Source organism: Hyperolius riggenbachi, chromosome 1 (genome assembly GCF_040937935.1).
Source record: "Hyperolius riggenbachi isolate aHypRig1 chromosome 1, aHypRig1.pri, whole genome shotgun sequence".
Classification (NCBI taxonomy): domain Eukaryota; kingdom Metazoa; phylum Chordata; class Amphibia; order Anura; family Hyperoliidae; genus Hyperolius; species Hyperolius riggenbachi.
Window position 1 is genome coordinate 414,453,236 of NC_090646.1, and position 12,952 is coordinate 414,466,187.

The following is a 12,952-nucleotide window of genomic DNA, read 5'->3' on the forward strand; positions in this document are numbered from 1 at the left end:
TTAACACATAGTAAGTGTATTTCGTCCAGATAGGCACTGCTGCTGCCGCCGGCTGGTGCGCGCGATCGGGCGCGCCCCCATGCTGCCCGCCGCTAGCCCCCACGATCAGTGAATGGGAATATAATTCCCATTCACTGATCTAACTTCCCCGCAGAAATACCGACGCTTTCTCTCCAGAGAGCGCGGTATTTCTGGCCCCAGGAAACTTCTCCCCAGCATTTTAGTTCCTGGATGCGAGATCGTTCGCATCCAGAACTTTTTTCACTGTGGCCATCTTGTGGCCAAATAGTAAACTGCACCCACATACATTTTTAATAAAAAAAAATAAATATTATTTTACATTTAAAATTAGCAGTTTCCCTCCCACACCAAAAATTACCCACATACACTTTTTTTTATAAAAAAATAAATAAAAAAATACAATTAAAAAAAAACAAAAATAACATAAATAGTTACCCAAGGATCTGAACTTTTTTAAATATGCATGTCAAGAGAATATGTTATTATATTATTTAAAATTATAAGCTTATAAATAGTGATGGATGCAAATTGAAAAAATGCACCTTTATTTTCCTGTTAAAATAGATTTAGAAAAAAATAATTCTTAGCAAAATGTACTACCCAAAGAAAGCCTAATTAGTGGCGGAAAAAACAAGCTATAGATCAATTCATTGTGATAACTAGCAATAAAGTTATAGGCGAATGAATGGGAGGTGAACGTTGCTCGGATGCATGAGATTTTCGGACTGCGGTGCTGAACCGGTTAAAACTATAATGGACAAAAACTGGGAAATACTGCATTTTTTCATTTTTTTTTATTATTCCCATTAAAATGCATTTGCAATAAAATAATTCTTAGCATAATGTACCACCCAAAGAAATCCTAATTGGTGGCCGAAAAAAAAACAAGGTATAGATCATTTTGTTGTGATAAGTAGTGATAAAGTTATTGGGGAATGAATGGGAGGAGCTCTGAAATGTGAAAATTCCTCTCGTCCATAAGGTGAAAACAACCCACGAGCTGAAATGCTTAAAGAGGAACCCCAGTGAAAATAATGTAATAAAAAAGTGCTTCATTTTTACAATAATTATGTGTAAATGATTTAGTCAGTGTTTGCCCATTGTAAAATCTTTCCTCTCACTGATTTACATTCTGACATTTATCACATGGTGACATTTTTACTGCTGGCAGGTGATGTCAGTGGAAGGAGATGCTGCTTGCTTTTTTTGGCAGTTGGAAACAGCTGTTATTTCCCACAATGCAACCAGGCTCCCACAGTGTGATGTCAGAACCATGGTCCTGACACCACACAGTGGGAGAGGATTCCCCAAAATATCAGCCATACAGCGCCCCCTGATGATCCGTTTGTGAAAAGAAAAAGATTTTTCATGTGAAAGGGGGTGTCCGCTACTGATTGGGATAAAGTTCAATTCTTGGTAACAGTTTCTCTTTAAGCAGTATCCAGAGTTTGGAAAAGAGAAGGTAAAGGAGATACAAATAATTCCGTCTTGCATGAAAGTTTAAAATCTGAGGTAAAAAAAAGGGTTACTATACACACCTCACTGATCCATAGTCTCTTCAGACCCCTCCAGACTCATCACATGCGGCCTCCCCTTCGTCTTGCTGCTGTATGCCACATTTGGAATTCCATTTAGATCTTCAGAGTGCATGCATTGTCCATGAATACATCCTCTCTGTACACACTCCCGCATGACTGTGTGTAGATGCTGTTGCCGGGAGCATCCTGGGCATGAGCAGTTTAAATCTTTCCAATTGTGAATGCCCCGGATGCACTTGGCCACAGTTGCAATGCACAGCCATGCGGTTGCAGAGTGTACTGCACATGCACTGGACTACGACCAAGTTACATATAGGAATAGGGCATACAATGGCAAGATGTTGGGGAGGTCAGACGCAGTAATGAGCCTGGAGTGGTCTGAACACGTGCATCATCGGCTTAGTGAAGGGGAGACAAGGATTGGCATTATGACTCACTACCTGAACAGTCTGATCGACAGGCCACACAAATCTATTAGATATTGGTCTCAGTATGTGGAGCACTGACTGTTTTCTGATAGAAAAAAAAAATCAATTGGAACACCAATCATACATAGTTTGAACACTGTATGGCCATCTTTAGTCTTAAGGAGCCCATACACACATTGATTTTCCCATTAGTTTCCCCACAGATTCAATCAATCTCGAATCGGTTGGGAATCAGTTTCTTTAAATGCTTAATTTCTATCGGATAGGATGGAAAATGTAGGGCAATTGGAAACGGGGCAGGAGCGGCAATAGCTCGACAGCCCATACCGTTGCACTGCATTCAGCCGCGTAAATCTGTGGTTGAATCAATTTTCAATAGATTCCCTACTGGACTTGATGTGCTGTGTGTGGTAGGTATTGATTCCATCTAAACTGATAACTTTAAGAACGGAATTGATCATTTTGCAACACTGGGTGAAAATATGCCCAGCTTTACATGAGATTAAGCACCACAACACATTGCTGTTCAATTAATGCTCAATAGAAGTCTGATGAAATCTATCGAAACAGTTTACAGTTTGGTGTAAGGCCTGGTACAGGATGCAATTTTCCTGTCAGATCAGCGGAAATTTCCTGTCGTTTCGAACATATTTCATCTGCTTCAGATATGAAAAAGTGATCAATTTTGAGATCGGTACTGCACAAAATCGATCCCTTTTTCATATCTGAAGCAGATGAAATATGTTGGAAATTTCTGGATTAGAAGCAGATTGGACGTGTTGGAAATAATCTGACGAAGTTTCCCATTCCTGATGATCTGATGGGAAATCTGCATCGTTTGAACTGTATCATTTTTTGGCATAAGAAATTATCACTATCCAGAAACATATAGATTAGTTAATTTGCCCCCTAAGATTGGCCCTATTATTATTTATTATTATTTATTAGATTTATATAGCGCCAACATATTACACAGCGCTGTACAATAAATAAGGTTACAGACAATGATAACAGGGGTGACAGAACAATACAGGTAATAGACAATAGATACAACAATACAGGTAATAGCAAAAAGATACACAACACAATGCAGACAGTAGTACAATGCCAGATCATAAACTGGAGTGGTAGTGGTAACAAGTTCCAAATTCTGGGTAAAGTGCACACAGTCAAGTATGATACACAAGGGGAGAGGGCCCTGCCAAAGGCTTACAATCTGGAGGGAGGGGTTGGTGACACAAAAGGAGGGGGTGCAGCAAGAAGTTATTGGCAGAAAGGATTAGGGCAGTGTTGAGTTGATGTAGGCCTCCTTGAAGAAGTGAGTTTTGAGTGCTTTTTTGAAGGTGTTGAAGGTAGGAGCGAGCCTGATGGACAGTGGGAGAGAGTTTCACAGGATGGGGGCAGCTCTAGTGAAGTCCTGCAGTCGTGCATGGGAGTGCGAGATGCGTGGGGTGATTAAGAGGAGGTTGTTGGAGGAGCGAAGTGGGGGGCCAGGTGTATATCTGCTGACCAGGTCAGAGATGTAGCTTGGGCAGGACTTGTGTATGGATTTGTAGGCCAAACATAGGACCTTGAAGCTAATTCTGAAGTGAATTGGAAGCCAATGAAGGGATTTGCGTAGGGGAGTCGTGGAGACAGAGCGGTGGGAGGAGTAGATGAGTCTGGCTGCTGCGTTCATGATGGATTGTTGGGGGGCTATGCGGTTTTGAGGGAGGCCTGACAGGAGGGAGTTGCAGTAGTCCAGGCGGGAGATGATGAGGGCATGGACAAGGAGTTTGGCAGTGTCTGGGGTCAGGAAAGGCCAGATCTTGGAGATGTTGCGTGGGTGGAAATAGCAGGCCCTAGCTACGGTTTGGATGTGGGAGGTGAAGAAGAGGGCCGAGTCCAGGGTGACACCCAGGCAGCGCGCTTGTGTGGTTGGATGAATGATTGTGCCATTGACAGTGACGTAGAGGTCAGTGGGGGGTGAGGCAGCACGGGGTGGGAAGATTAGGAGTTCAGTCTTATCCAGGTTTAATTTTAGGAACCTGGCAGACATCCAGGATGAAATAGCCGAGAGGCCAGAGGATACCTTCTCCATGGTGGTGGTGGAGAGGTCAGTGGTATGGAGGTAAATCTGGGTGTCATCTGCATATAGGTGATAGTTGAAACCCAGAGAGGAGATGAGTTTTCCGATGGAGGTGGTGTAAATGGAGAACAGCAGGGGACCAAGAATAGAGCCTTGGGGGACCCCAACTGAAAGTGGGATGGAGGTTGAGGAGGAACCATTGAAGGAGGTCTTGAAGGAGCGATTTGAGAGGTAGGAGGAGAATCATGCTAGGGCAAGGTCTTGAATACCCACAGATTGCAGGGACTGGAGTAGCAGGGAGTGATCGACAGTGTCGAATGCTGATGAGAGGTCTAGGAGGAGAAGGATAGTGTATCTTCCTTCGGCCTTGGCAAGCGTGAGGTCATTGACGACCTTGGTAAGGGCAGTCTCGGTGGAGTGGGCTGGCCGAAATCCTGACTGTAGGGGGTCAAACAGGGAGTTGGAGTCAAGGTAATGGGTCATGCGTTGGTGGACTAGATGCTCCAGGAGTTTAGATGCAAAAGGGAGTAGGGAGATAGGGCGGTAGCTGGATGGAAGTGAGGGGTCTAGTGAGGGCTTTTTAAGTAGGGGAAGTACAGTGGCCTGTTTGAAGTCAGAGGGGAAGGTGGCCGTGGAGAGGGAGAGGTTAAACAGAGAGGTGAGGACAGGAGCCAGAACAGGGAAGTGAGGACGGAGGCAGTTGGATGGCACAGGGTCTAGGGGGCTGGAGGTGGCAGGAGAAGTGGCTAGAAGATGGCTGACTTCATCCTCTGTGATAGGAGTAAAGGCAGTGAGTGGTCGGTGGGGTGGGGGAGAGGTATAGGTGGGAGAGGAAGAAGTGGTGGAGTGGAGGCATGAGATTTCCCGTCGGATGCTGGCTATTTTGTCAGTAAAGTGGGTGGACTGATCAGTGGCTGAGAGGGCGGAGGTGGGGGGAGGAGTGGTGGGGTTAAGGAGGGAGTTGAAGGTGGCGAAGAGGGTTGGAGGCTTGGGATCCGATCAGGGCAGCAATGTATTTTTGTTTAGCATCAGTTAATGCGGAATAGAACAGCTGCAGGTTGGCCTTGTACTCCAAGAAGTCGGAGTTGAGGCCCTAGACTACTATACATACACCACACGATACATAGATAGACATATGACTCTGGTAGGGATTAGATTGGAAGCCCCTCTGAGGGACAGTTAAGTGACAAGACAATATACTCTGTACAGCGCTGCGGAAGATGTCAGTGCTATAAGGATACTAAATAATATCTGATCGCATTTCATTCAGGGAGGGATCGACCTATTTGGAATATTGGTCTGTATTCAACCCATACATACTTAGCCTTATAACAATCCAAACATTAATCTATATGAAACACATAATTATTTTCAAAGAAACCTGAGATAGTTAAAAAAAAATAAAAAGTTTCAATTACCTGGGGCTTCTGCCTGTTGCTCTGTCCTGGAACGATACTCCGGTCTCCCGTCGCATCTAATGCTGGATACACAAGGTGCGTTCCCGCACTCGATTTCCCGCTCCATTCCCGGCCACTCAGTCATTTCTGAGCATTTCCGATCACGTTTCGATGATTGTTAGGTTGATTCTTATGTAAAGTATGCCGAATCGACCTAACAATCCATCGAAACGCGAATCAGACATGTTGTAAATAATCGAGCGGCCGGGAAACGAGTGGGAAATTGAGTGCGGGAACGTACCGTGTGTATCCAGCATAAGTTTCATTCTCGCTGACTTCCAAGTCGATGGCCACTGCCCCTGCGCGGTCCTGGCGGCATGCGTCCTCTTTCGCACTCCTGTCGCCGGGAGCTGCCTGCACAGGCACAGTACGTGAAAACCTTATACTGCACCTGCGCAGGACATTCCTGGCAACCAACAAGGATGCCCGCAGCCAGGGCCGCTCAGGCACAGTGGTCACCCACATGCCTGAGTCGGTGTGAACGAAACAGCCCGCAGAGGAAGACCAGAGGATCGTTCCAGGACGGCGCAAGCACAGGTCGGCTGCAGGGGCTGGCAGAAGCCCCAGGTAAGTGAAACTTTTTTTGGGGGAAAAAATACATTTCAGGTTTCCTTTATACTATACACTATTTATTCGTCCTTTTGGTAGCTGGAGATACACTTCTAAATTGAAATAGTGGGTTGGCGAACATTATCTTTACACCTCTACATTTCCTAACCAGCCTGAATTGTCTATGCCAATATAATCGATAACAATGAATGCTGCTGCCCGTGATGTGTAATTAAATAAGCGCGAGGAAAGAAATTCTGCCTCCACTCTCCCTCCTTGTCTTTCCTCCTAATTCCTACACAGAATACTGAGAGCGCGGAGTGATCCCGAAGTAATATGACGACTGGCGTCTATGTTACCATGGATACTGAAAAGCTTCAATTATAACTTTAATTTGTTGTAAAAAAAACAAACAAACAATAAATAAGCAAACTAAAAAAATCCTAAAAGCTTACATCAATGGTTGTCTATGCTTTTGTGTGTGTTTTTTATTATTAGCAATAGCTAAAATGACGTGCATATGGTACTATATCTGAGAGAGCAGTGCGGATGAGCACTACATGTACATGAGCGGTAGCGCGCTGTGCCAGCCCTGGTGACCGGAGAGACGTTGGTGTATGGTGACCTGCTGAGTCTGACAAGTTGTGGTCTGCTTGCAGACAGAACTAGTTACTGATGGCGGTATATGTAATGGACAGCTCGTACGCAGGTGATGAGCTGGAAAGGAAAGGCTCCTTATATCTGCGGTCAAACCACATGAACTTCAACAAGAGAACCATGGTGTCAGGCTGGTAAGAGAGATGCAAAGTTACACGCCTACGTGCTAGCAACTAGCAGGTAGCTTACATCATGTAATAAATGGGACATCATTTTTTTCTAGCTAGCTTAGCTGTGCATCTGTCTGCCTGTTTTTTAACTTGTTTGTTAATTTGCCTTTCTATGTCTGTGCCTATCAAGTTAGCCATAAAATCAGTGAATGGTTGGATGTTCAAGGAAAATTCTTGCTGTCAAATTAATATGATTATATCACCGAGCCGGGACATGTAATCAGAGATGAGCTCCGGATGAATTCCGAATGCGTTTCGTTCAGAATTCTCCCAGATAATTAATGCAGCTGAGTGGGGGTTAACTTACCCAGGCTGCAGTTTTCTTTAATCTGTCCCACGGTACGTCCCACGCTGTGTTCCAATTCGCAGTCACGTGACTACCAATCATGGGCGTAACAATAGGGGCTGCAGCCCAAGCGCCCTCGGGGGCCCCTGGCCCCCAGTGGGGCCCGATCAGGGACTTTTAAGAGGGCTGGAAGGATCGCAGCATGAGGGGAAAGCTATGGCCACACTCGGGGGGAGGGGGGACGGTCCCCTCCCTCACCTCGGGCTCTCCCCTCCAGCTTCAATAACCATACGTAGGCAGCGGCAGACAGGCAGACAGACATACCGCCCGTGCACTCCAGCGTGGACGCTTCTCTCTCTAGCCTCTGATGTGACTTCCTGTATAAACAGGAAGTCGCGTCAGACACTAGAGAGAGAAGTGTCCGTGCTGGAGCGCACGGAAGGTATGTAGCTGCCGCTGCACACATGGTTATTGAAGCTGGAGGGGAGCGCAGAGGGGAGAGCCCAAGGTGAGGGAGGGGGGGGGGCGTCCCCCCTCCCCGCCGAGTGTGGCCATAGCTTTCCCCTCATGCTGCGACCCCTCGAGCCCCCCAAAACGGCCCTGAGCGGGGGGGGGGGGGGGGAAGCAGGGGGCCAGCTCAAAATTTCTAAATTTCTGCAGGGAGGCCTGGTGGGTCTTAGTTACGCCCCTGCTACCACTGCTTCCTCCCGGGCTGAAGAAGGAAGTGTGGTAGTCACGTGACCCGAATTAGAGAATGATGCAATGTTATAAAAATAAAAAAAAAACACTATATAACTGAAAATAAAAATATAATATTTTCTTTACTGCTAATGTTCTAGAAATTATCATTATTACACAACCAATTATTTATATATATTTTTTTCCGCTTCAGTTAATATAACCGGTGAAAAGTAAAACCTTTTGGGCAGTAGGATTGTAAGCCCACCCACCACGTTATGGTAGACTGTTTTAGGGCGGGTCCTATACTACACTAAGCTAGCCTACTCTGATTGGTGCTAGTCACCCTAGTAACCCTACACTACTGCTAGATACATGTGTGCAGTATGTGTACCCTACTCTAACCCTACTCCATGCAGTAAGCGGACCACACTTCTGTGCAGTGCCCGATAATACCGGGTGGGTGGATGCATTCCCCCATATAGACTATGGGGGAGTGCATCTGCCCCGGGCTCTAGCCGCATCACTGTGGACCACCAGAGCGGACACCTAACTGTCCACTCCCGGTGGCTGCACGTGATGCGGAAGTGTAGTGGGAACTGAGCCTTATGTGTGAACACATCCATAGAAACACATACAAATCTGATGTCAAAAGCTGACAGCACAGGACTAGACACCTTTTTTATATGTGAACCAAGATAGGTTTGAGGGCCAGTGCACACCAAAAACCACTAGCGTAATCGCAAATGCTCAGCGGTTTTTGAAGTGGTTTTTTTCTAGGCATGTGTCTAGCAATTTTCTAATCATGCTTAGTGATTTTTGGAGAGTTTTTGTGTAGCATTTTTTATTTTTTGTTACAGTACAGCTGTAAAGGAACAGCACTGAACAGCTTCTGTAACAAAAATGCTTGAAAAATCGCTCTGATCTAGCGCTTTTCAGAACGATTTTCCACTTTCCTATACTTAACATCAGCTGAAATGCTACAGGATCCGCTTTTGCGTTTGGGAGAAAATCACATCGCTCTGGTGTACTCCATCCCATTCAAATACATTAGCCAAGTGCTCTTCAAGGCGCTGGCATTTTTAAAAGCGCTCAGAAGCACTCTTAGTGTCCACCAGCCCTAATTCAGGTTTAATTGTGCAGCCATCTCTGTACTGAATCTTAAAGCCAGTGGTTACCAATTTAAAAATAAAAAAGTCAGATACTCACCTAAGGAGAGGGAAGGCTCGGTCCTAATGAGCCTTCCCTCTCCTCTCCCGGTGCTCTCGGTGCTGCACTGGCTCCCCCGTTCGCGTCCGTCGCCGCAGGGACTTTCCGCCGCCGCAGGGACTTCGGAGGTCTTCGGGAGCACTCGGGCTTCCGAAGACGCGCCGCTCCATACTACGCACGCGCGAGTGTGTCATAGAGGGCGCTCGCGCATGTGTAGTATGGAGCGGCCCGTCTTCGGGAGTCCGAGTGCTCCCGAAGGCTTCCGAAAGCTCCCTTCGGCTGCGGAAGTGGCAGTATTTGACCGCACTGGTCGAATACTGCTACGGGGGATCCTGCGCGGGACCGGGCACCAGGAGAGGAGAGGGAAGGCTCATTAGGACCGAGCCTTCCCTCTCCTTAGATGAGTATCTGACTTTTTTATTTTTAAGTTGGTAAACATTCACTTTAACTAATAAAGACCCAGGTTATCTGCGTCCACCCTCTGCATCCATGTCAGCTGTAGTGCCCAATACTGCCAACTTCACACAAAAATAGCACTTTGTTCTACTGGGCATGTGTCCACACAGAGGAAATGTGATCGTCCACAGTGAGAGCACGGTCACAAGAAACCTATTTTAAAAACTGTTGTGGAATAGGTATATGGGGGACCTGTGCTGGAATGGTGGGCTGCAGGGGGATCCGGGAAGCCTCTGCACTATACAAAAGCTTTCTGCTACTGAGGAAAGTGTCCAACGTTGTAAATTATTTTCCTCCTACAGGTATGCTTTAACCTCCTGAGTGTTACGCCGCTCAGGAGGTTTTGCTAGCCTGAGCCCCCCAGACTGAATCTAATAGGTTTACTGGCTTTATTACAAGTTAGCTAGCACTAGGCTAGCTTTTTTAGGCCGCCAGCAACCCCAGATCACCCCCTGATCCCCCTATAGAGCCACTATATACATTACCTAGCCTGACTCCACCGATCACGCAGCCTTCCACGCATAGCTCCGTTATTCACTATGGGGAGCATCGTACATGACATCATGAGGTCATGCGCAGACCGGATCATCCCCGTAGAGAGACCGGAGCTGTGTGGGGAGGCTGCGTGATCACTGGAGCCAGGCTGGGTAATGTATATTGCGGCTCTATCGGAGGGATTGGGGGTGATCCGTGGGTGCCGGGGACCTAAAAAAGCTAGCCTAGTGCTAGCAAACTTGTAATACATATATAGCTTTTTAGCAAAGAAAGGTCATGAGGCCACCACTTTGGGTTGGCCCCACCCTATATCATACGGGGACATTAACCAATATACAAGGCACCATTACTGCTCTATTTAATTAAACTTGTAATACAGCCATTAAACCTATTAGATTCACTCTGGGGGACACCTGAGGCCAACAAAACCTCTGAAGCGGCATGCACGACACAGTGTCAGGCATACCATACCGCTCAGGAGGTTAAGAGCCACTGCACACCAAAAAGCATTAGCGTAAAAGCAAACGCTAAGCGCTTTTTGAAGTGATTTTTCAGAGCGAATCTAGGCATGTGCAAGGCGATTTTATAAACATGCCTAGCGATTTTTGGAGCGTTTTTGTATAGCGGTTTTTATATTTTGTTACTGTAGAGCTAACTAGGGTAACTTCAAAAATGAACAATCAAGAAAAATTTCTGAGTAAACATTTATGAAAATGTTCAAGACATTAACAGAAGGTTTAAATTGTGAAACAGGATTCATGACACCTTATTCAACATAATTGACTTGGCTTCATGATCTTCAGAAACCCGCTGGATTTCATGTATGCTTGCACAAACTCACTGGCTCCAGCCAGCTGATCACCTGACACCTAACGGATAAACAGTAACCAGCACAACTGCCATCTACGTGTTTACTATTTACCTGCATCAATGCTTTACTTAAAGCGGAACTGCAGATTCGAAATAAATACATTGTTTCACTTACCTGGGGCTTCCCCAAGCCACCAGCAGCTGCCCTGTCTCGCGCCGAGTCTCCACGAGTCTGCGTCCTCCCGATACCCCCACCCCCACCCGCCGCTCCAGTCCGTACCTCGACTTGTAAGTCGAGGCCAGCGCAGCCCAGCCAAGCGTATCCTTTCCCCTCTGCAATAGCGGGGAACGCGAAGAAAGGATACGTGTGGCCAGAGCGGGGCAGGCGCAGTAGCCCGGCGGCGAAACCGAAACTAGCTGGCGGCAGGGGAACGGAGACACGTGGAGACTCAGCGCAGGACAGGACGGCTGTTGGGGGCTTGGGGAAGCCCCAGGTAAGTGAAACAATGTATTTATTTTGGCTCTGCAGTTCCGCTTTAAAATTTAAAATATGTGCAAACCTATACAAATAAGTAAATTTTTTCCAGAGTAAAATGAGCCATAAATTACTTTTCTCCTATAATGCTGTCACTTACAGTATGCAGTAGAAATCTGACAGAAGTGACAGGTTTTGGACTATTCCATCTCTTCATAGGGGATTCTCTGCAGGGCTTTTATACTTTATAAAGATATTCCCTAAAAAGGATTTAAACAATGATGCTGGCCAGCCTCCCTGCTTGCTACACAGTATTTTTGGCAGTTGGACAGAGCAACTGCCATTCACTAACTGCTTTTGAAAATAAATATATCCCTGAGAATCCACTATAAAGAGATGGACTAGTCCAAAACCTGTCACTTCTGTCAGATTTCTACTACCTACTGTAAGTGACAGCAACATAGAAAAGAAACGTATGGCTCATTTTACTCTGGAAAAAATGTATTATTTGTGTATGTTTGCACATATTTTAAATATTACAGTTTTTCGCTGTAGTGCCCCTTTAAAGAGGAACTCCAGTGAAAATTATGTAATAAAAAAGTGCTTCATTTTTACAATAATTATGTATAAATGATTTAGTCAGTGTTTGCCCATTGTAAAAAGCTTTCCTCTCCTTGATTTACATTCTGACATTCATCACATGGTGACATTTTTACTGCTGGCAAGTAATGTAGCTGCTGCTTGCTGTTTTAGGAGTTGGAGACCGCTGTAAACAGCTATTTCCCACAATGCAATGAGGTTCACAGACAGGAAACTGCCAGGAAAATGGTCCTTACAGTCTCCTGTGGGAGGGGCTTAACCGCAATATCAACCATACAGAGCCCCCTGATGATCCATTTGTGAAAATAAATAGATTTCTCATGTAAAATGGAGTATCAGCTACTGATTGGGATGAAGTTCAATTCTTGGTCACGGTTTCTCTTTAAAGGGAACCTGAAGCGAGTAAAATTATTTAAAATAAACACATGATGTAGCTGTAAATGAATATTACATACTAACCTCACCATCAGTTCCTCTCAGAAGCTCACCATTTTCTTCTTCTCCATCCCTTCCAGTTCTGACAATATTTTGTTAGAACTGAAATATACCAGTTGCTGTCAGTTATATATCAGCAGCTGTCAGTTACAACTGAATGTGCAAGGTAATGTCCATGTTTCCCTATGGCTCAAGTGGGTGATATTACAGTTTAACAGTGTGCTGACTAGGAGGCTATTATGGGGTAATGGCCATTTTTCAAAAATGGAGGACAGAAAATTCCATTGATCACAGTGTACAAACAGAATGCAGCAGAGGAGAAAGAGATTGATGAGCAGACTACACGGGAGGTAAGTATGACCTGTGTATTGTTATTTTGACTTTTTATTTTCAGTTCAGGTTCTCTTTAAGCTAACATCTGAAAATATGCCTGAAGAAGGGGACTAGATCCCAGAAAGCTTAAATAATTTAACTCTAGCCATTAAAAGGTATTATTTTTTACAAAACGTTGTTTTTTCTACCTATATAATTTGTTTGGCTAACACGATACAGACACTTTTTTTGCTACAGTAGAGCTGTAACTGTAACCACTTTCCTATACTTAACATTGAGGCTGAATC

General features: G+C 45.3%; 1 protein-coding gene across 2 annotated transcripts in view; it reads left to right on the top strand.

Moving 5' to 3' along the window:
* Positions 1-6,639: 6,639 nt before the first annotated feature.
* Positions 6,640-12,952, top strand: part of CFAP95 (cilia and flagella associated protein 95) — a 37,594-nt gene continuing 31,281 nt past the window's right edge. For both annotated transcript variants that reach the window (XM_068271406.1, XM_068271407.1), the window contains exon 1: positions 6,640-6,852. In XM_068271406.1, the coding sequence (XP_068127507.1) occupies positions 6,737-6,852 (116 nt within the window). In that variant the 5' untranslated portion in view covers positions 6,640-6,736. The remainder of the gene's footprint in view (positions 6,853-12,952) is intronic.